The sequence below is a fragment of the Protopterus annectens genome, chromosome 16.part0 (genome assembly GCF_019279795.1).
Source record: "Protopterus annectens isolate FY-2018-M chromosome 16.part0, PAN1.0, whole genome shotgun sequence".
In the NCBI taxonomy this organism is placed as follows: Eukaryota; Metazoa; Chordata; order Ceratodontiformes; family Protopteridae; genus Protopterus; species Protopterus annectens.
In genome coordinates this window covers 295,002,801-295,026,963 of record NC_056750.1, presented here as the reverse complement: position 1 = coordinate 295,026,963, position 24,163 = coordinate 295,002,801, and the positions used below count along the sequence as shown (strand labels likewise).

The window sequence follows — 24,163 nt, the reverse complement described above, 5'->3', positions numbered from 1 at the left end:
CAACAAGAACTAACTACCAAACTATTTCCCGACAAAAGTTATACACAATAATAAGGGGATGGAGGGTTGGTGCAGCTACTGGAGCAGTGAGGAATTTGAACATCTACTGTTATTGGTAAGTGCAGCTTAAACAACTGTACTATGTTTATCATTACCAGTGGTGCAGTAGCCTTTAAGCTATGTGAGATGATTACCAAACCCTATCCAACCTGGGAGGAGGAAGGATATGGACTCGGAAGCCCCTGGTAAATGGTCCTAGCAAAGCCAGATCTGGAGCTAGAAAAATAATCCAGTCTGTAATGCCTTGTAAAAGCATGTACAGAGGATCAAGTAGCTGCCGCTAGAGTGCTTCTAGAGTCCATCCCTTTCCAATGTGTCATCAAAGAACACAAGACCCTCAGAGTGTGCTCCATGATACTGCTTGGAACTGCTGGGTATAACAAAAGGCAATAGCCACAGACAATCCTCTGAAAATAGTCTGTTTTGACACAGGTTGTCCTTTCTTAGTCCCAGCATAAGAAATAACCATCTGATCTGCTTTTCTAAAGAACTTGGTTCTGTCAAGATAGTACCTGAGCTGCCTATGTAGAATCCTTTCACCCTGGTTCTGAGGGTAAAGATAGAACACTAGGAGATTGGTGGCCTGACTCCAAGTAAACTGTGAAACAACCTTGGGCATGAGTACTGGATTTTTTCCCGTACCCCTATGGAAGACCAGATAAGATTCACCCACTATGACAGCTTGCAACTCAGATACTATCCTTGGAGATAGCAGAGCAATGAGAAGAACAGTTTTCCATATAATGGAACTTTATGTTTGATGTACAGGTTCAAATGGAGATGTGGTTAACTTTTCGAGCATAAAGTTAAAATCCCAGGATGGAGCAATCTGTTAGTGTGGTGGTTTCAGAAGCAACACTCCTTTCAGAAACTCTTTTACTAAAAACATTGGAGAAAGTGTAAGACCCATGGGCAGACATGTTAAAATGGCAACATAATGTACCTTGATAGTACAGTACAAAAGGCTAGAGGCTAGTAACGCACACAAATATTTCAGTACATAATTCCTGATACAGCCCTGGTTATCAGCTAGGCACCAGCTAGAAAATCACTTATACTTGCCAGTGTAACATTTTCTAGTAGCAATTTTTCTTGCCTTGTTTAGTACCTGCTGCACATCCTCTGAAAAGATGTACCTAAAAGTTGTCAGAATTGAATCATTCAGGCAGCTAGTTGATGTTTGAAACTGAGATGTATTAAACGTTGCCTGTCTTGTGTGAACAGGTCCAGTGTGTGAAAAAGCTTTTGGTAATTGCCCTTTGTCAATTTCTTAAGAACCACAATTATTTTAGGAGAGCCCTTCTGAATCTTCAGAATTACCCTGTATGTCAGTGGAAATAGTAGATATGCATAAAGTTACATTCCCATCCAAGGGAATGGAAAAGCATCCACTTTCCAGACCTGTTTGCATGGAATCCTGAAGCAAAATCTTCTCTTTTATCTGTTTTTAAAGGAGGCAAGCAAATTTACTTGAAGTGTTCCCACAACTGGATTGATTCCTGGAAGACACCTCATTCAATTTCTATTTGTGAGGGTCTGCCTGGTCCCTCTCAGCTTGTCTGCCACTGTGTTGTGCTCTGACATAATCTAAGATGCTTGGAGGGTTAACGAGTGCTGAAGATGTCTACCCCAAGCAATCACAGCTAGCTCGCATAGAGGGTATGACCTTGTGTTCCCTTGCTTGTTGATGTACCACATTACTCTGAAGTTGCCTGTGATCACCTGGAGAGGACCTGGGGACCATACGTAATGAAAAGAATTTAATGAGTAGATCTCAGCCAACATATCTTTAAATATATGTGCTTTATTCTGTTTGAAGAATTCCACAGGCCTTGCACCATTTCCCAGCTGGAAACTGTCCCCTAAGCAAATTCTGAGGTCTCTGTAGTTGCACACTGACTTGGAGCATGAGCAGAAAAAGGCAGAGCCTTGTTTGTACTTGTAGTCCCCACCAGTTCAGTTTCTTTTTCACAAAGCCTGATTAATATCTGAAAATCCAGATAATGCAAGTATTGGGTGCATATGTTTTTAGATACCACTGAATCTTTCTCATGTGTAACCTGGTGAGAGGAATCATGACTATAACATAACTTCTGTATCCAATGTTGTTCATCGGATTCAAGACAAAGGACATATTCTCAAGCTGTTTTACCTTGGTGGCTTCAAGGAAAGATATTCTTGAGAATAGCGGAGCCAAAGAAAGAATGTGATCTGGACTGTACATCCAGTTTGCAATGAGACATAAAAGTGAGAACTGCTGACCAGCACAAATGTTATCAATACGAAGTCTACTAGTAAAAGGCTGTTGATGTGGCCATTGCCCTTGTGGAGTGAGCTTTAGGTTTAGTCTATAGGGACAAGCACACCCTTTTTATTGTAGACAAAAGAAATGCAATCTGATAACCATTTAGAAGGAATAGCTTTACTAACTGCTTTGCCTAATTCAGGTCTCAAGAAAACAAGTTAACAGTTGGTCAGACTTCCTGAATTACTTTTTACTATGAACATAGAACCTAAGTTGGTGTTGAACATCCAGCAAATGTAGAATGTATTCATCTTTGTTCAAGAATTTGGGGAAAAGATTGGCAAGTTTACTGACTTATCTAAATTATTCTGAGATGCCAACTTAGGAAGGAATGATGCATTAGTTCTCAAGGAAACTCTGTCTTTATGGAATACCAGATAGGGAGGTCTGCAGGAAAGGGCGTGAAGCTATCTAGCTGATGTAACCCCCACTAGAAATTGTTTCCCAAGAGAGAAATTTCAAATCAAATGATGCTGCTGGCTCAAACGGGAGTTAATGCCAATAGCATGACAGTAACATCCTAGAGAGATACTGGATCTCTGATAGGTAGCCATAGAAGAAAAATTCCTTTCAAAAAGGTTTTAGAGACCCTTAAAAATACTATAAAATTGTATTTTTCTCTATATAGAAATTTGAGATTGTGGCCATTTGCACTTTCATAATGGAATAACTAGAACTGCTGTGGAAAAGTTCAGCCAAAATTATAAAAGGAATGGGAGCAGAAAAGGGATCTAAACTTTTTGACATAGACCAAATGGAAATTTTTTTTTCCATTTGTATGGTAGATCTTAGTGGATTGTTTTTTGACAGGCAGATATTATTGGAATAACCAAAGTTGGGAGCCTGGCATCTCTGGTTAAAGTTAGAATTGGAGGAACCAAGCAGTTAATTTTATGGATCTCTGGTCTGGAGGAGGCAATCCAAATGTGTGTATTAATAGGTTTAGCTACTGATCCAACATCTATGGTGGATGTACTAGTAGAGTCCACAAGATGGGAAAGCACATTTGTTGGGGCCAGAAGGGGGCAATGTGGATCACTTGCACCTTGCACATTCTTGCTTTCTGGATGAATTTGTTCATTAAGGACAATGGTAGAAAGGCATAAAGGAGACTTGGGGACCAACTGTGGAACACAGCATCCCTCAATAACTGCCCCTGTGGAGTGATCAGGGCAAAGTAACTGCTAGACGTGTTATTTATGTACAAAGTGAAGAGACAGCAGCAAGGTTGGCCCCACTGAGGTAAAATCATGGCTGCCACTGTTGGATTGAGGGACCACTCGTGAGGCATTAATAAAGTTCTGCTCAGTTTGTCTTCTAGTGGTTCGCAGCGCGAAGACCGACAAAGATTCGGAGCTCCAGAAGATCGAAAACGAAGAAGACCCGACCGGCAATCGCGGCGAGTGGAAGAACATCGACAAGCAGTGTATGTTGTGTGTGTGGTTTGTGGAATGGGGGATGGTTTTGTTTTGGTAGAACCCTTCTAGTACATTGGATGCCCCCAGTATATGCATTATTATCAAAAAGTGATGAGATGACATCACCCATTGCCAAACTCTAATGGCCTCTTGACAAAGGGGATAGGAGCATGTTCCTCCCTGTTTGTTGATGTACCAGACTATGGATATGCTATCTCACTGTAGGGAATCACACCCTTAGGGAGGAAATTCTGGAATGCCTGCAATGCTATAAGGACTGCCCTCATCTCTAAAATATTGATGTGGAGACTGATCTCTGTATGTGCCCAAGTACCTTGGACTGTCCTTTTAAAATGTCCTTTCCCCACCCTAGGAGGGAGATATCTGTGGTTACCATAGCCACAGGTGGATCCATTTGAAATGGGTGCCCTTTATCCACCAGGGATGTTTTGTCTGCAGATTTCAGTGATGAGAATTTCCATATGCAGCAGATGGACATTTTGAGATCACTGCACACCTAGAGTCCATTGAAGTACTCTTATGTAAAATCTGGCTAGTGGAACCATTAAGACTGTAGAAGCCATAGACCTAAAAGAAGAATCAACCTTGCTGGAGGAGAAGGGTGGCAGAGTACTTGCATAACTGTGAGGTGCAAGGAGAGCAGTGTGGGGTGGGCAAGTCTAGCAATCTGTAGAATTGAATCCAGATGACATCCGATAAATTCTATCTGCTACATTGACATAAGGTGACTTTTGGGTAAGTTGATTATGATCCCTAGATCTTGCATTAGATGGAGGTGAAGGTCCAAATGATTCAAAAGCAGAACCCTGGAGGTAGCATTTAGGATCCAATCATTCAGATATGGGAAAACTTGGATTCCTGGAAGGTGAAGATATGGTGCCACCACTGCCATTACCTTGGTAAACACCCTCCGGGCTGTGGTGAGACCGAAAGGCACGGCTCCCCAAGTTTATATTAATTGGCTCCCAGCGAAAAATGGAGGAATCTCCTTGATTGCTTCTCTATTTTTACAGGATAGAATGCATCCTGGAGATTTATGGAGCACAACCAGTTGTCCTTCCTCAAGAAGAGGCAAAATGGACTGAATTGTGACCATTCAGAAATTTGTTTTACAAACTAATTTAGATGATTCAGACCAAAAATGGGTCTGAGGTCCTCTGTTTTCTTGGCTACTAAAAAGAACCTTGAATAGACTCCAGCCTCCAACTGGTCTTTGATGAAGAGCTGGATGACTCTTTTTTTCTTAACAGCTTTGAAACTTCTGCTGCTGCGAGTTCACATTGACTTGTTGGAGCATCAGGAAACTTCTTCTTTTCATTGGAGGAAGGGAAAATGGAACTGAACAGCTTCTGGAAATTATGTTTAGCACCCAAGAATCTGTTATATTTTGACAGACTTGCAGGTGCATGGATAAGCACTCCCCCGAACTGCCTCCAGAATGCAGCAGTTGGGCAACCCTTCAGAAGCTCTGAAAGAGCTTCTTGGTGAAGGGACAGTGAAAGCCCTGGTTGTACAGTCTGCCTCTGTCTCAAGGGCAATGTCCATTGTAGTCACATCCTCCTCCGCCATGACAAGGTCTACCCCCAAGGCTGTGACTTGCAGAACCACATTTTCTTTCCAGCACTTTGATACCCAGAATGCTCTCTGTGGGGTGGAGTTTTACCATTTTGCTGACTCCTGGTTAGTGTGTCTTTTACTATGAGTCCAAATAGAGTGGAACCATCAAAGGAGGCATTGATGAAGGACCTCTTAAATCCTTCCACAAAATCACAAATATGTATCCAGGCATGCCAAATGCATGGTAATGCTGGTGCCTGTCACCCTAGCCATGCCATAAGCTGCACTGAAAAGCAGTCACTTTTTGTTGGAAGTACACTGGAGGGTAGAAAGTTGTGAGGCCATGGTCTTCTGAACATCCACTGGCAGATTTCCTGAGAGAGAGAGACTTGAAAAGCTCTTAAGTTAAATTTCTCTGAAATCGAGTAACATGAGCCAAACAATTCAGCACTCTGAGTTCAAAAGTTGCTGAAGCATAAGTCCATTTTCCAAACTGTCCACAGCCCTAGACTCCTTGTTAGGGACAGACCGAGGAACTTTCTTCTGATAGTTCCTTTTTAACAGCTGCTGCTACCACTATAGCATCTGCCAGTGGACCTTTGCTCCAATGTTTCCTCTCTTCTGAAGCTTCCAATATCCTGTTGGTTTGGTGATTGATTCCACTACTACAGTGTTCTTTCATGCCTGTTAAGCCATAAGGTCAGTGAGAGGGTCAATAGGTGGTACTACCCAGGACAATGTTAAGCTGGAATCAAAGGCTTCCAGGAACACAGGCTCATCTGGTGAAGGGTTCTCGGTGCACAATCTCCTCTCTGTTTCATCAATTCAAGAATCTCACCAAAGGTGACATCTTCCAAGAGATCTAGGGGAGCCTTCACTTTCATCCAAGTCCATGTGTTCAGTGAAAGACTCTAGAGATGAGTCTATGTGCTTTCACTTACATGTCTGTTTCTTGTTCCAATGGGAGATCAGGAGGTTCTGAATCAGATTGGGAGCTAATGTAACATGCAGCCTCAGACACCTGTGGTACAGACTGTCCCTCTCTGACAGAGTGATGGGAAGTAGATGCAGAATCTTGTCGGGGTTTGAAGAGAACTGAGCTGGATGGAAGCATCTTTTCCCTTGGTATAGATAGGATCCTCTCAAAGGCCTCAAAGGCCAAAGCCACCATCAGCTGTGTAGGCCCCCTCCTATCTGAAGACAGAAGAAATACTTCAGAGCTGATGGGTCTCAACCCCAAAGCTGAACTCAGAGCCAAGCTATTGAATGTCAAGGTCCCTATAGGGAGAGAAGGATGGTTCTGACAACTTTGGTGCTACCCATCCTCTAGAATTCCAGCACCGATGCTTTGGCTCTGACTCTCTTCTGGGTCTGAATGTATCAGAATAGAAAGAGAAAGGGATGCTATCAGAGTCAAAAAAGCCTGGACTGTCAGATCCAACAAAAGCACCCTGGGGCAGGTCAGATCCAAGGAAGTCAGGTTCAAGGAGAGACAGATAGGCCAAGACATTCCCAGTGGACAGCACCAACAGAACCCCAAGCTAGATTTGCAGTCTAAGGAACTTCTGCATCATTTTGTCTATGTCTTGTTGGATTAGTTTTCTGGATGGCCAGGAAGAAGAAGCCATGGAGGTGCTCTTGCTTACCTCCACTCCTGAAGTATAGGGGAATGTAACCGCTGACTTACCAGATCCAGAGAGTAAAACGGGATCGAGGAAGAGAAAGACAGACCTCAGAGGCTGTCAGTTCTGACCTTCTAGGATTTTTCAGATCTGGCCCAATCATCACCATCAGATTTGGGGAATCCTTCTTGATGTTTCAGAATCCACTTTGTTTGACTCAGTCTTATCTTTTTCCTTTTCTTTTAATTTCTCTTTTTCTTTTGGCTTGTCTTTGGGTTTCCCCTTATCTTGTTTACTAGCTAGAGAAGTAGGAGTGGAGGAGGTAGAAGCAGTAAAAACAGAAGACCCTGTCTGTGGAGGGAGGAGATCCTTAACTATGAGCTTCTCTCTCCTAGTTTGGAGTGCCCAGGAACTAAAGGAGGCACAAGCTTGGCACTAGGTATCGAGATGAGCAGTCCTCAAAGGTACACACACAATGTATGGGGAGCCTGAGGAGGGAGTTTATGTCCACAGTCAAGGGAACTTCTTGAATCTCTGGCTATCCAACATCTCAAGCTTAACAATTATGACTAACCATAATAAAGGCACAATGGAAAAATATCAATCACACTAGAAGTTATCGCTATCAATACTTACTACAAAAACACACTCTAAGCTATGTACTAAATCTACAATTATGAAGAACGCTCCAAAATGTAATAACTATACAAACAACTGCTAGGACTACTATCCTAACTATCCTAACTGCTTAAGTCTTGAAAAACTAATCCATAAAATGCACACACTTATAATACCAAATCTAAAAGCTAAAACTGGAGAGATAAAGCTCTCAGTAGGGAAAGGAGTAAAAGGAGTTAAAATGCAAGGCTTACTTCACTGGTTGAACAGTCCTAATAAAATGTGTCTGAAGACTTCAGGTGGCAAACGAGATTAGCGGTACTGTAAAGTGGAGTGCAGGTAATTATAAGTAGGGGAGGGGTCAGAGTCCTGGATAAGAAAAGCTTCAGAACTGGTGATGAGTCAATTCATCTGTGGAATCAGACAAAAATAGACAACATTGGATCACAAGTTGATACTTGGAAGAAAATTCTGCAAAGATAAGCAAGACATCTAAATATGGGAAATAATCGAGTGCCATTCAATCTGCAAAGAGATATGACTGGAACTTGGCAATTTGTAAACATCCTTGGAACATAATCCAAGGGGTAATGCAGAGTACTGAAAGTATGACCCAGAAATAGAAAATCTGACAAAAATCATGTAGACTATGACTATGTGAGTGTGATTGTATGCAACTTTTAGGTCCAATGTTATCATAAGTTTTCCCAGGGGAATGAGAGGTAACAAGACCCTGAAGGGTCAACATCTAGGAATTATAGAACTTCCACATGCAAATATTGGAAGGAAAGATCTAGAACTGGTCTCAAAAACACTCTATTTGGCATAGCCTTTGCCCCTTGGATTTGAATGAACTGGTTCTATGATTCTTAGGGTGAGTAAATGCAGAAGAACCTGAGGAAACAATTCTGTTAGGTTTGGAAAGTGGTGAAGAATTCCCCTGAAAGAAGGATTTTGTAGTCAGTGCCAAATGAATCCTTCCTGAACCACCTTTATCACTCATGAGACTTTCACAATCTGTTGACAAAGGGGAATATGCAGAGCCAGTTGTTGGGACAGGTTTTGCGAAACAGGAGCAATAGGGGAGGTAAAGGGAGGAAGAATGTTGAACCACCTTTATCACTCATGAGACTTTCACAATCTGTTGACAAAGGGGAATATGCAGAGCCAGTTGTTGGGACAGGTTTTGCGAAACAGGAGCAATAGGGGAGGTAAAGGGAGGAAGAATGTTGACACAGTCATTCTGAAGTTGGAGATTTTGAAAAGGATCCTTGTTTCTTATTGTTCCCCTCCTGCCATCTCTTTCTGTTTCCCTGTTTGGCCTGAGTAGGCAGAGATTGCTTGTTCTGTTTCCCAGGCAGGAAAGAAGATCTGAGAGACTTGTAAGGGGGGGGGGTCCCTGAAAAATCTTAGAAACTCTGTAAACTGATTTTTCTTTCTATTCAAACTGTTTTAGGACCTGAGTAGCAGAGGGCCAAATAAAAACTCCATGTCTAAAGCGGAAATGAAAATTTCAGACTCAGACTTTATCTCCTCAGAAAAAATTTTGGTTATGTACCCAGGCATATCTCCTCAAAACAGTAGCAGAAGCAGAGGTCCAAGACTCGGTATCTGCATAATCACACACATTTCTGTAAGCATGTTTAGATACTTGAGACATGTTGGAAATAATGAAAATGTGATAGATACTACCTTCATGGGGAAGAGTGCTAGATGGATTTCTTAAACTGAACATACAAAAACACATAAACTTCTATTTATGACTCAGATGGTTAGAATTCTATATGCTGAAATGGAAAAAGAAAACATTTTATTACCAACCCTATCCAAAATCTTCCCCTGTTGTCTATAAGGAAAGAGATAGATGATCACTGAAGCCAGTTACTGCTGATGTAGGTGTCAAGTTAGGTGCAGGGTCAGACTAAGAGGGAAAAAATCTACTTGAGAAACTTTGTAACATCTGTTTGCTTAAATGGGGACAGACGTTTGTGAATAAGGGTTGTTACAGACAGCGCTATCTACCTCATCCAAGACTGGCACTAGAAGAGGAAGAAACATAGAATGAGAAAATATATCATAATATTGCCGCAGTTCAGGAGGGGAATATCCATTTGTTCCCCCTAGAAGAGCCCCTTCATCCTGACAATAAACTGAGAAACAGAAAATTCCCCCATAAGAGGATATGATCCATCCTAATGAAGATTCATTGCCCACTCAATTTTGGGCTATAGAATCTGCAGGAAATGAAGCCATCTCTGTCTATGTCAGAATCATCTGACAAGTCTTCCTCAGGAATATTCTGACCTGATTAATAGGTACTGTATACAGTGTACCAGCAATGAATGTTTAACAACTTCTCTGCTGTTGCGTCTTTCAGCTTTTTCCCGGTTAGGGGTCGTCACAGCGAAACTCCGGTCCGCTAATGATTGGCAGTGGATTTTTACGTGCCGAGTTGCCAGCCCTGACACACAGCCTTCAACGAAGGTACACCCATTCATGCATGTCTTCTCAAAGAAGACGCTCTAGCTGAGAATTGAACGGGACAACGTCTTGCTGTGAGGCAACAATGCTACCGCAGCACCACCACCACAGTTTTTTAACAACTTCTCTGCTAAGGGAAGAAAATCCTCTTTTCTTGTAGATACTCTTTGTGCTGGAGAACAATGTTTAATGTTTTCTTTTTTCTTTACAGGTATCTGCAAAGACTGACTAGGAAAAGGAAAATCCCTCCCCTCAAGAGAACTCTTCCCTCTGACACATCCAGCAGTATCCCCCAGAATATCTATATGCTCTAGAAAAGAGGGTTCTCCCATGCCTGTATTGGACAGTGGAACAGCCAAAGAGTTCATGGCTGACCTTGTCTCATGGTGGCTGAAAGGATTACTCCAGAGAAAGCTGAAGAGGTAAGTGAGTGGTCTGAGGAACAACTGCTGGCCACTACAGAGTCATCTAACACTTACTGAAATGAAGAATGAGCCCAAAGAGTCAGCAAGAGCTCTCTGATAAGTTGTTTTTTTCTTAACAGGAACTCCAGAAAACAGACCAGGAACAGTTAAGCATCCATGTTGTGGCTGAGATGAATGCTTCTATTGTGATTAAAATTGTTGGAATTAATCGGTGAGAAGGTAAGTTGTCAAACAGTTTACACATGCAGCACAATGTCCCCAAAAGCACAGCAAAGCACAAGCAGCACAATAAATTTGTTCATAAATACTTCCCTGCCAAAATAAAACAGTGCCTCACATCAAAATTTTGTAAAAAGTATACCTAGTTTACAAAAAAAAAGTTATTTACTCACCATAACATGCCATCTGTGTTGTCCATTTTCATTTTTCCTCAACAAGTAGATTTGGATCGGGCCCTCAGATCTGACTCGGACAATTTTTACAGCTCGTGGCTACTGACAACTCTGGAGTTCTTCCGTTACCCATAATGCTATAGTCCTCTAGCATACCTGAGATCTTTTTGTTGGTCTTTTAACTTCATAGAAAATTAGAAACAATTACAAAATGAGAAACCAATACCTGGAGCAGGAACATTGGTACCTTAGCATCTTCTCGTTCTTTTAAAAGTCACAAATCAATTGTTAGGGGGGTGGAGGGAGGGGTGTTGAGGAAGAATGAAAATGGACAACACAGATTGCAAATTATAGTGAGTACATATCTTCTTTATCTGATGTTGTCAATTTTATTTAATTCATCAACAAGTTGGACAGAGTCTGCAGCTAGCTGAATCCCGGGAAGACTCTAAGGAAGGATTTTTCTGAGCACTGTTGAGCCGTAGGTTGCTCTTGCCCTCGAGACCAGATCCAATATGTAATGAGTAATAAAGATACAAGGATTAGCCCAAGTTGCAGCCACAGAGATATCATCCATGAAAGATCTGGATAAAAAATACTGATGAAGTTGCCAAGGACCTGGTTGAATGGGCTCTTAAAGGTTTCAACAAAGATAAAGCTAATTTGTTGTAGATGAAGGAAATGCAATCTTTTAACCATTTGACTATTGTTACTTTGGTAACTGGTTTGCCCAATTTAGATTCCACAAAAGAAACAAATAATTGATCTGTTCTTTCTCAATTTTTTGTTTTATGCAAATAGAAACATAACTTTCTGTAAACATCCTACAAACGTAATATGTATTCTTCTTTGTTAGTGAATTTTGGAAAGAAAACTGGAAGATTAATAGCTTGATTAATGTTGGATTCTGACACTATGTTAGGAGATAAGGATGGGTTGGTTCGTAAAGCTACCCTATCTTTATGGAAAATTAAATGAGTCTTAGAAGAAATGGGCTTGAAGCTCTGAGACTCTTCTAGTAGAGGTTATAGCTATTAAAAAGATACTTTTCCAGGATAAAAATTTTAGCTCACACTTTACTGGTAGTTCAAATGGAGATTGAGTTACAGCTTGTAGTGCTAAGTTAAAATCCTATGGTGGAGTTGGATTTTTAAAAGGGGTCTAAGAAGAAAGGTTCCTCTTATAAAGGCCTCACAAAGTTTTGAAGAAGCTATGGAGGAATTATTCACACCTATGTGGAAATTAGAAATGGCAGCTAACTGAACTTTAACAGTCGAGTAGTTTTTCCCTTCATTAAAAATTGCAGCCAAAAGCTCAAAAAGTTTAGATACTAGTGCTGAAAAAGGATCAATGTCTCTTTGTTGGGCCCAAAAAACAAATCTTTTCCATTTGCTTCTGTAAAAATTTCTAGTGGAAGTTTAATGGGTAGAAAAATGAATGCAACGTACAGGAGAGGAGAGCCTCGGTTGTCTGGCTACTAATGGAAGTGGAGAAACCATGCAATCAACTTAAGTCTGAAATGTCCAGGTGAGTCATGCCTCTCAGGTGAGACAGGATGTATGGAATTGGGTCCAGAATCCATGGTGGGTGAGTTAGATGAGGCCAATCAAAGAGCAGCCAAATCTGATGAGGCCAAAAAGGTGCAATAAGGATGACCGTGCTCTTCAATCGAGATGCTTTCTGGAGAAACTTGGGAATTAGAGCAGTTGGGGGGTAAGCATAAAGGAGATGGGGAGGCAATCACAGAGGACAGCATCTCTCTGTGATTCCCTCAGTGAGGGGATCCAGGCAAAGAACCTGCTGTACTTGTTATTGAGAGGGATGCAAAGAGGATGCAGCAAAGTTGCCTTCATTGGTGGAACATCTTTACCACAACTTTCGTGTTGAGATACCACTCGTGAGGCAATAAAATGGACCTACTCGACTTGTCTGCTATCTCCCTGTTTTTCCCTGGAATGTGTGTTTCTATCAAAAACCAACTGGATAAGAACACTCACTGCCACACATTCAGAGCTTCCCAACACAAGGGATAACATTTGTTTCCTCCTTATTTGTTAATGTATCACAACACTGGCATATTGTCTGTCTTAATTGCAATAGTCCCAGAAGGAGAGAGTCTTGAAAGACCTACAACACTAGGAATACTGCTCTCATTTCCAGGACACTGATATGCATATTGGCCTCTTCGGGGGACCAGGTCCATTGGACTGTCTTTCGCAAGAAATGCCCCCATCCAATTTGGGAAGTGTCCATGGTCACTATGGCTTTGGGCTGAGGAAGAATGAAGGGACAGCCTTATAATATCTAATCTGAGCAAATCCACCACAAGAGTTACTTTCTGCATGCCTGAGTTATTCTGATCTGGCTGGACACAGAACCAATAACCAGATTAAAAAGTGCAGGAAAACATAGTAAAATCCACATGGTATTAGCGCAATAATGTGTGGATTTTACTCTATTTTCCTGCACTTTTTAGTCTGTTTACTGGCTGGACATAGGTTGGTGGAGAACACACCACTGAATTGTTAGTGTCCACTGAAGAACTCTCATATGGTATTTTGCTAATGGAGCTAGAACTATCGTAGTGCACATTGATCCTAAGGCTTAGAGAATCAATTGAGCTGATTGAGAAGAATTCTGAATTATCTTTTTGACTTGAAATCGAATTGTTTGTACCCTTGGTAAGGGAACGGAGGCTGTCACTGATACCGTATTGAACACGGCCCCTATGTACTCTAATACTTGAGGTGGTTTTAGCTGAGATTTGTCATGATTGATGGTAATTCCTACATGACAGCAAAGCTGGAGTACATAACCTCATGCTTTTATCAGGAGATGCCTGGTCAGAGTGGTTATGAGCCAGTCATCCAAATACAAAAACACCCAAAATACCTGCAGTCTCAATTGAGCTGTTATTACTGCCAAGCATTTGATAAACACCCTGGGGGCTGAGGTGAGTCCAAAGGCAGACCTCTGAGTTGGTAAAGACTGGCTCCCAGCCAGAAGCATAGGTGTCTTCTGGATAGTCTGTTCATTTTTATGTGACAGTACACATCCTGCAGATTTATTGAGCAGATCCAGTCATCCTTGTGCAGGAAAGGCAAACTAGACTGAAATGTGATCATCAGGAACTTTGTGTACAAAACTAATTTGTTCCAATTGCTGAGATCCAAAATTAGTCTCCAGTCTCTTGTTTCTTTGGTATGAAAAAGAATCTTGAGTAAGTTCCGGACTTTCTCTGGTCTGGGGGACCTCTTGGGTGACTCTTTTTTTCCTAGGATATTTCTTATTTCTATTGCTGCTAATTTCCTCTGACTGCAACATCTGAAACATTGGGAATTTTGTTTACCGTTAAGGGGGGTATTATATAACCTCTGGAAATAATCCTCTGCACCCATGTATCTTCTGTAATGTCTAGCCAGGCTCTCTGGTGCAGGCATAGATGACCCCCAACTGCCTCCACAGGTGGAAAATCAGGCCTCCTTTCAGGAATGCTGGTAGGATCTGCCAGAGAAAGTGTCACTAGATCCTTGATTCTACAAGGCCTCCTCTGCCGCATGGGTGGCATCTCCCCTTAAGAGTTCCATCCTCTGCCCCGAGAGAACTATTTCCACGTGTATCATAGAAAGGACCCTGGGATTTTCCGAACCACATTTTTGACCACCTTGCTGATTCCTAGAGAAGGTTCTTTTTTTGGAGTTAAAAAATGAACTCCCACTGCAGACAGGGTCTTACCATCCTGCTCACACTTGATTAGTGTGTCTTTAGCTCTGGCGCCAAACAAAGAACTTCAGTCAAAGGGAGCATTGATAAAGAGGGACTTGAAGGATTCGGCGAAATCACACAGGTGAATCCAAGCATGTCTCCTAATGGAAATGTCTGAACTTGCCACCCCTTTAGGTACCTTCAGCTGCATGTGAAATGAGCCTCATGGATGAATTCAAATGGATTGTAGAGTAGCCAAGTGTGAGACAGTAGAGGTCTCTACCTCAGAAGTGATGGTCCGGTGTGGAGATTTGGATAGATCTTTAATCAGTCCCTCTGATGTCTGGTGATTTATGCCAAACAATTCAGCAACATGAGCGCAAAGATCACAGAAGCACATACATGCTTCCAAAATCTGTCCAACGCCTTGGACTCCATGTTAGGGGTATGGACAGATGGGGTTCCTATCGCGTGATCAAAAATTGTAAACGACGAACGCTTATTGAGCGAATCCGATTGGTTGAAACATCACGCTCGTAACACGGAAATCGCCGTAGGGAATATTTTCCCTTTACTTCAATGCAGTGCGAACTCGGAGTAGGAATATTTAAGTAGCAGGGGTGTGTGGGGGGGTGCAGCCCCCCACATGGAGGGTGCAGGGGGGCTTGCCCCCCTGCCGATAGCGTTTAGGTAAGTATAGTTTTTTTATTTTTATTTTTTTATTATATTTTCGAAATTTCAAACATCGCTCATATGGTGTTGATCATATGGTGTTCGATGTTTGAAACTTTCAAAAATATAATATAGACCTGACAGATGAACTCTGTTCTGCAAGTTTCTACTTTGTGGCTGCTGCAATGGCCATGGCATCTACTGGTACTCTTTTGCTCCAAAATTCTCTTCCTTTCAGTGGTGCCAGGATCCTGTCTGGTCTCTTGGGAATCGGCTCAATAGAGAAGGATTCCATCCATGCCTGCCTAGGGATAAATCAATGAGCTCATTGGCAGGCAGAGTCAACCAGGAGGTAGATGGGCCAGACCCAAAGGCTTCAAGGAAGACCAGATCCAATGTGTAATGAGTAATAAAGATATGAGGATTAGCCCAAGTTGCAGCCACAGAGATATCATCCATGAAAGATCTGGATAAAAAATACTGATGAAGTTGCCAAGGACCTGGCTGAATGGGCTCTTAAAGGTTTCAACAAAGACAAAGCTAATTTGTTGTAGATGAAGGAAATGCAATCTTTTAACCATTTGACTATTGTTACTTTGGTAACTGGTTTGCCCAATTTAGATTCCGCAAAAGAAACAAATAATTGATCTGTTCTTTCTCAATTTTTTGTTTTATGCAAATAGAAACATAACTTTCTGTAAACATCCAACAAACGTAATATGTATTCTTCTTTGTTGGTGAAATTTGGAAAGAAAACTGGAAGATTAATAGCTTGATTAATGTTGGATTCTGACACTATGTTAGGAGATAAGGATGGGTTGGTTCGTAAAGCTACCCTATCTTTATGGAAAATTAAACGAGTCTTAGAAGAAATGGGCTTGAAGCTCTGAGACTCTTCTAGTAGAGGTTATAGCTACTAAAAAGATACTTTTCGAGGGATAAAACTTTTAGCTCACACTTTACTGGTAGTTCAAATGGAGATTGAGTTACAGCTTGTAGTGCTAAGTTAAAATCCCATGGTGGAGTTGGATTTTTAAAAGGGGTCTAAGAAGAAAGATTCCTCTTATAAAGGCCTCACAAAGTTTTGAAGAAGCTATGGAGGAATTATTCACACCTATGTGGAAATTAGAAATGGCAGCTAACTGAACTTTAACAGTCGAGGAGTTTTTCCCTTCATTAAAAATTGCAGCCAAAAGCTCAAAAAGTTTAGATACTAGTGCTGAAAAAGGATCAATGTCTCTTTGTTGGGCCCAAAAAACAAATCTTTTCCATTTGCTTCTGTAAACATTTCTAGTGAAAGTTTTATGGGTAGAAAAATTAATGCAATGCACAGGAGAGGAGAGCCTCGGTTGTCTGGCTACTAATGCAAGTGGAGAAACCACGCAACCAACTTAAGTCTGAAATGTCCAGGTGAGTCATGCCTCTCAGGTGAGACAGGATGTATGGAATTGGGTCCAGAATCCATGGTGGGTGAGTTAGATGAGACCAATCAAAGGCGATGGAAGACAGGAAGGAACAGGGTCTAGAGATGACACATATCAGGTCCTAGAGAGTTTCTTCGGTTCAAAGTGTCAGATCTGATGAAGTGGTCAGTTATCAGAAGGTGTTGAATCCAATGGTTTAGTCTTTGGATCCAACAAACTCAGATCTGATCATTTAGACATCTTGAGAGAAGGTTCAAGAGAAGGATCAGATCTAAGAGTGGAGGATCCGGAAGGGTCCGACAGATGCTTTCTGGACTCTTTCTTCTCTAATCTCTTGGAGGTTTGAGCTGCAAATAAAGACTTTGAAAAGGAAGTCGGTAATAAACCTTTCAAAATTAGTTTACTTTTCTAGTCCACTAAGGCCTGTGGATTAAAGGCCTTGGAAATGTTGCAAGACTCTTAAATGAGCAGGGCCTAAGCAGTACACACAGGAATTGTGTGTGTCTGAAAGAGGGATTTTATGCTACAATCTTTACATTTTATAAAACTCAAAGGTTTTTCAGCCATACTGAAGAAACAAATACAGTCCTAAAACTAGAAAGAGAAAAACTTTTTTTAAGGGGATGAAAGAAGGAAAGTGAAAGATTACCAACAATGGTAAGTACAGACGTTACCACAACAGTATGAGCAAAAGAAAGAAATAAAAGATTACCAACAATGGTAAGCTAAATTACACTAATAAGTGTAGGAAGGATAAGGGAGGAATATAATATCTAGAGAAGGTAGGAAATTTAAATATTTTACTTCACTCCAATGAACAACACTAAAGCTTCAGAGCTAATAGTGACCATGTCCATATGCGAAGGGAGGAGCTCAAGAGTTTCCAGTAGCCACAAGCTGTAAAAAGTGACCAAGTCAGATCCGAACCCATTTGTTGAGGAATTAATGAAAATTGACATCAGATCAGTACATTTTCCCATAAAATAAGCCCTTACAATAGCTGAAGCTAGAAATAATGGTCCCAGACAGGAAAAAAAATGGTAATAAAGAAATACTCTCTTTCTTAAAGATACCATATCTAATTTCCAAAATAAAATAAACAAACTTTTTTTTTTGTAAATATATATATAATAATTACATTTTCTTTGTGGAAGGATTCTCCAAAGGAGCCTTATCTACCAGAAAAGAGCTAAATGCCAGCTACTGCTCTTGTGAAGCTTCTGAGCTGCATCTTCACGAGGCATCAAAAAATTACTGAAAATTTTCCACTCTGACTGCTGATTTTCCCTCTTCAGGGCTATTCAATTAGCAGTCAGAGTGGAAGTGTGGGAAGGAGCCAGAGCTTTTGTAAAATGGCTGTCTGCTGAATCTTGGTCTGGACACACACAACCCATACAGCTTAAAGCCTACTGCAGCACTGGGAATGATGGACATTAATGTATTTGCTCAGTCTGGGATGGAGGTTTCCTTTAAAAATCACAAAAACAGCAAAATGACAATACTTTGTCATGGAGCTTTACTGTTTCCATACAAGCAATGCAGCTTGTATGAGGGCAGCAGAAATCAAACCTAAAATTAGACCTATACAAGCAAAGTGTAAAAGTGTTGTACGACATAATACATTACAAATAAAGTTTACTCATTGATTACCTCAGCACCTTTGGATCCTTTTGGTCCTGGCTGTCCTGATGGTCCAGGGTCACCCTATAAAGCAAAAGAGAAAACACCAGAAAACTGGTTTAGCTGTTTTATCCACACTCTGTTTCAATGTGTATTCTATGCTGCAAGTATCAGCCAACTTATAGAATGTAATCTTTCATATCTATGCAGTTAAGAATCAATAGCAATCTATAACTATCTGCACCTATGGGTAGTCAGCCTTTAGTACACCACCCATTTTGAAATGGGTCAGTCAAGAAACCGCATCAAAAACACAGCTACAATGAACTAAGACACAAAAACAATTCTTAGTGCACATTTAAAATCTGACCAACTACAATTAAATGAAATTACCAAACTGCTTGCAATAATGACTTAAAAGGTAAAGAACTGACTACAGACCAGGTGACCCGAGTTTGACTAGTGACTCAGGTACATTTTCTATTGTAGGTAGGAAGGATGGGAGTGCCCATCCTTGGGGGGGGGTTCTGTTCTGCTCATGATACTGCTTCAAGAAGAGGGCCTTGGCTGATAAGTGGAGGTCCATCATAAAGTGGGGGTCCACTGTGGAAAAGTTCTGGGTGTAGTCATCGCAGCTGATGATGGCAGCCCTTGTTACCACATGTTGAGGAGCACAGAGACAGATGTGCATAGGTGTTCCTTGCAGTGATGCAAATACTAACAACACTACCAAGGGTGGACTTAGGCCAAGAAAAGAAAAAAATGCTCTCAATAAAAACACAAATTTCCCTCATGGCTGACTGAATGACAAACCCCCTCAGGCAGTGTAAAGCCTGAAGAAGGGGAGGCTTGATAGCGGTTAGGCACTGTGGGCACAAATCATACAAAAATATCCTGAGCAGTTTTATCCTCAGCCCGAGTCTGTCTGCTTGTTACACCCCCAAGGTATGGAGAGCAGCTGTTATGTATCCCTTGCATAAAGGTGGCCCCTGTACTGGCCTTGGGAATCACAGGCCTATTAGCCTGACAACTATTATGTGCAAGACTATAGAACATACTATAGCTGAATGAATAAACAACAATATAGGTGACCATATATACCTAGATACATAGCAGTTTGCTTTTAATATGCAGATCATGCATGCTCATCTTGGATGAGCTCTTTGAAAGGGCATACAATCCATGTTGTCTACCTTTGTCTTGCCAAGACCTTCAGCATTATCCCCCATGCTGGGACTATTGACATATTTCCCAGCTGAATATTAACTCATACATAATTTTCTGGATAGGTAATTAGTTATCTGAGAGAACTCACACTATTAAGGTTGGGTGTGTTTAATCTAGATAGACAAACACTACTGGTGGCATCCCACAGAGCTCTCTCCTGGGCTGCTTTCTCTTGGGTATAAACGCCTTTGGCAGGAAAGCTGATAGCAAGTGACTATGGTTAACCAAGTTTGCTGATGAAAGTAAAAGTACAGTTTTGTACCTACCATAAATGTAGATGTTCGAGTGTTCACCCTGCTGCAGTCATCACACTTGGGTTAACCTGTCGTCAGGTGGTCCCGCAGTCGGCCGGATTTCCAAAGTCTTGATCCGACGTCGGTAGCTGTCGCTTCATCCCTGACGTCAGTGCGCCAGGGGTACATATATTGCAACCAACGCCATTTTCTTCATTTTTTCTTGCCCCAGATGTCAGGTTCCCCCAAAAAGGTGATCCAGATCAGTACCAAAAAGTGAGAACAGTGAACAGACACAAAATCCTTCAGCTATAAGCAAATACATCAGTAAGGCATAGCAGAGGTTTAGCCAGTAAATCAGAGGGGTTGGAGGGAGGGTAACCTGGACTGCAGCAGGGTGAACACTCGAACATCTACATTTATGGTAGGTACAAAACTGTACTATGTTCATTGTGTTACCCTGCTGCAGTCATCACACTTGGGTTGAGTCCAAAAGCTAAGGTAGGGTGGAGGCATTAGAGAAGGTTAGAGGAGTCAATGAGCCCCTGCAGGACTGCTGTGGCGAAACCTGCCCTGGACTTAGAGTAAAGAGGCAAGTGATAGTGTTTGGTGAAGGTGTGTACAGAACTCCAAGTAGTAGCTTCTAAAATGTCCTTGGTAGGAACCCCTCTGAGAAAGGCTGTAGAGGTAGCTGTAGCCCTGGTAGAGTGGGACCTAATGGTAGGAGGAACTGGTTTCCCATGATGGGTATAGCAGAATCGTATGCAATGGCCTCTCCATTTAGAAATAGTTTGCTTGGAAATGGCCTTCCCTTGAGAAGCTGTAGCATAGGAAACAAAGAGCTGGTCAGTTTTTCTGAAAGCCTTAGTCTTATACAAGTAATATCGAAGCTGCCTGTGAATGTCCAAGGAATGTAAGAGTCTCTCACCTTTGTTCTGTGGATTGGGGAAGAAGGTGGGTAGATGGATGGTTTGATTTAAAGCTACGCTGGAAACCACCTTAGGCATGAAGGAAGGATTAGTTCGTAGAGAGACTCTGTCTTGATGAAAAATGAGGAAAGGTTCCACTGCCATAAGTGCCTGTAATTCTGAAACTCTCCTAGCAGAAGTTATTGCCAGGAGCAAGGCAGTCTTCCAAGATAGGAACTGAAGGTCTGCAGAAAAAGCTGGTTCAAAGGGAGGTAATGTTAGCTTTTCTAGAACAAAGTTGAGGTCCCATGTAGGCGTAGGAGCTCTTCTAGGTGGTCTAATGTTTTTTGCCCCTCTGAGGAACTGCCTTAGGAGTGGGTTTGAAAATAAAGGTGGATTCGTGTCGTAGTGAGCTGAAATAGCTGCAGCATGGATTTTAATTGAGGAGAAGGAAAGTCCTTTATGTAACATCTCAGCTAAATACTGCAGAATGTGAGGCATATGAGGCTGAGTTGTATCTAGACCTTTAGCTTGGTTCCAAGCAGAAAACCTTTTCCATTTGTCCGAGTAAGCCTTCCTGGTGCTTGGCCTCCTGGCTTCTAGAATAACATCCAGTACTGTTTGAGAAAGAGGAGCTGGTTGGCTACTTAATTGATTTGCCATGCCGCCAGGTTTAAGGTTTTGATCTGGCTGTGTAGAATCTGCTTGTCTTGCTGTGTGAGCAAATGAGGTATTTGAGGCAATATCCATGGTGGGCTGTGAGCCATATTCTTCAGTAGTGGGTACCAGTGCTGGCGTGGCCAGTCTGGGGCTATGAGGATCATTCGAGGTTTCTCCTTTTTGACCTTCAAAAGTACCTTTGTGAGAAGAGGTAATGGAGGAAAGGCATATGCTATCAGGTTCTTCCAACTGAAGGAGAGAGCATCCACTTTTCATGCTTGTTGGTGGAATGTCCTTGTACAAAATTTTGTCAGCTGGTAGTTTTGAGGACTGGCAAACAGGTCTATATTTGGTAGGCCCCATCTTTGAGTTATCATTGCAAATATTTGTGGGTCTAGCTTCCACTCGTGGGGATCTTTGATGTTTCTGCTTAGGTCGTCTGCCAATGTGTTTTTCTGTCCTGGCAGGAAGTGAGCTTGTAACTGAACTTGGTAGGTCAGAGCTGTGTTCCATAAGATTATTGCTTGCCTGCAAAGAGGGTAGGAATGTGTGCCCCCTTGTTTGTTTATGTACCACATTACTGTGGTGTTGTCCGTCTTTATTGCCAGTTGTCCAGGCTGTAGTAGATTCTTGAAGGCTGTCAGAGCTTTCTGTACAGCAAGCATCTCTTTTTGGTTTATGTGCAGTTTTCTTTGTTCTGCAGTCCATAGGCCTTGAATGCATTTCCCTGCCATGTGAGCCCCCCAGGCGTAGTCTGAAGCATCTGTTGTGATAGTTTGCCTGGGTGGGGGCAAGGTGAAAGGCTGACCCTTGTTGAGGTGACATGCCTGTGCCCACCAGAGAAATTCCTGTTGAAGGCAGGGAATGAGAGATATCACTGTGTCTAAGCTGTGGCTGTGTTGAGACCATACGCTTTTTAGGAACCATTGTAATTTCCTCATATGCATTTTTGCAAATGGTATTATCAGAATGCAAGATGCCATGAAACCCAAAGCCTGCAGAATTTTTCTTGCAATTAATTGGGTCTTTGTTGCCATTGTCTTGAAGTATTGAGTCAGTTGTAATTGCTTGTCTGGTGTAAGATAAGCCTTCTGGGCCGTTGTGTCCAAGCTGGCACCCAGGAATGTCATTTTTTGTGAGGGTACTAGTTTTGATTTCTGTTCGTTTACTGTGCACCCTAGGCAATTTAGTAGATGCTTCACAAAAGCCAGATGTTGTATGAGAATGTCTTTTCTTTCTGCTTGGATGAGGCAGTCGTCCAGGTATGGGTATATTTGAATTCCTCTTTGTCTGCAGTATGCAATTACTGGTGCCAGGCATTTTGTGAATACTCTGGGTGCAGTAGATAAGCCAAAGGGCAGTGCAGAGAATTGATAATGGGTTGAACCTGCAATGAAACGGAGGTATCTTCTGCAACTTTGTCTGATAGGGACATGCAGGTATGCCTCCTTGAGGTCCAACGTTACCAGCCATGCTTCCTTGCCCAACATGGGAAGTAGCTGCTGTAGAGTTAGCATCTTGAATTTGGGAACTTGTAAGTAAGTGTTTAAAATTGAAAGGTCCAGAATTGGTCTCCAAGCATTTTCCTTCCTGGGTACCAGGAATAGTCTTGAGTAAAATCCTTGGCCTTGCTCTTGGATTGGTACCCTTTGAATGGCTCTCATGGCCATGAGAGCTGTAATTTGCTTTTGAGCCTCTGCCCTTTGATTTTGTGGCAGGTTTGGCATTCCTCTTTTTATTGGCAAAGTGTGAAAGTGGAATCTGTATCCTCGTAAAATTATGTCCAGGACCCATTTGTCCTTTGTGACCATGTGCCAGTTGTCTACAAATAATGCTAGTTTTCCCCCCACGGGGGCTGACAAAAGAGCTTTGTTTGGCCAGTTGAGGTGCAAGTCATTGAGTTTGCCTTCTGGTGGCTTGAGACCTGTCTTCTCCTCCCTTCTGGGTTGGAGTGGTCCATTGGCAAGGTTTATACTGAGCCTGTGGTTGTCCTCTGCCCCTTGGGCACCTGTATTTACCCCTCTGAGGCCTGTCAGTGGCTGGAAAGGACCAATTTTTGGTTGGCCAGTTTCTGCTGAAGCGAGGGGGTTGTATCTGTAGGAAATCTTTGACTGTCTGCATTGATTTTGCCTTATCCTCCATTTTCTTTAAAACTTCTTCTGCTTTAACATCAAAAAGAACATCCTGCTGCAAAGGAGCATCTAGTAGTTTTGCTTTAACATGTTCAGGCAGACTCTGCTCCTTTAACCAGGCATGCCTATGTATAACTGATCCAGTGACCGCTGCTCTGCAGGAGGCCTCCAAGGAATCAAACCCACATTGTAAGGTATGCTTGCCCACCTGCTCAGTGGCGTGCAACAACTCCTGTACTTCTTTCAATTCAGTTTGCTGAGGAAGGGTTGTTATCTTTTGTTTTAACTGAGAGATCAGAAATTGCTGATACTTAAGTATATGAAATTGACAGTTTAGAGCTCTCATAGCTAAAGTGGCTGAGGTGTAAACCTTTTTCCCCCATCTGTCTAGTGCTCTTGAATCCCTCTCAGAAGGAACTGGATTTTTAGCCATGGAAGCCTTAGCCCCCTTGGAACCCTGGGAGATAGTCTCTGGGTCAACTACTGGGCTTTTGTAAAGGAATTTATGGGAAGCAGGTACTCTGTAATATCTGTCAGGCTTGGCCAGGGCAGGAGGCAGAGAGTCAGGGTTGAAACTGGATTCTAAATAAACATCATCCACAATGTCCAGAACAGGAGGGATGTCTAGAGGTCTGTGTTGGGGGAGTAAAAGAAACTCTCTGAGCCTTTTCTTGGAATCAGAG

At 42.0% G+C, this 24,163-nt stretch overlaps 1 protein-coding gene across 1 annotated transcript in view; it reads right to left on the bottom strand.

The window, feature by feature from the left end:
* LOC122790588 (collagen alpha-1(XXVII) chain-like) overlaps positions 1-24,163 on the bottom strand; it is a 1,538,899-nt gene that overhangs the window by 607,312 nt on the left and 907,424 nt on the right. Inside the window, exon 24 of the mRNA XM_044058114.1 lies at positions 18,351-18,404. Within this exon, the coding sequence (XP_043914049.1) occupies positions 18,351-18,404 (54 nt within the window). The remainder of the gene's footprint in view (positions 1-18,350; positions 18,405-24,163) is intronic.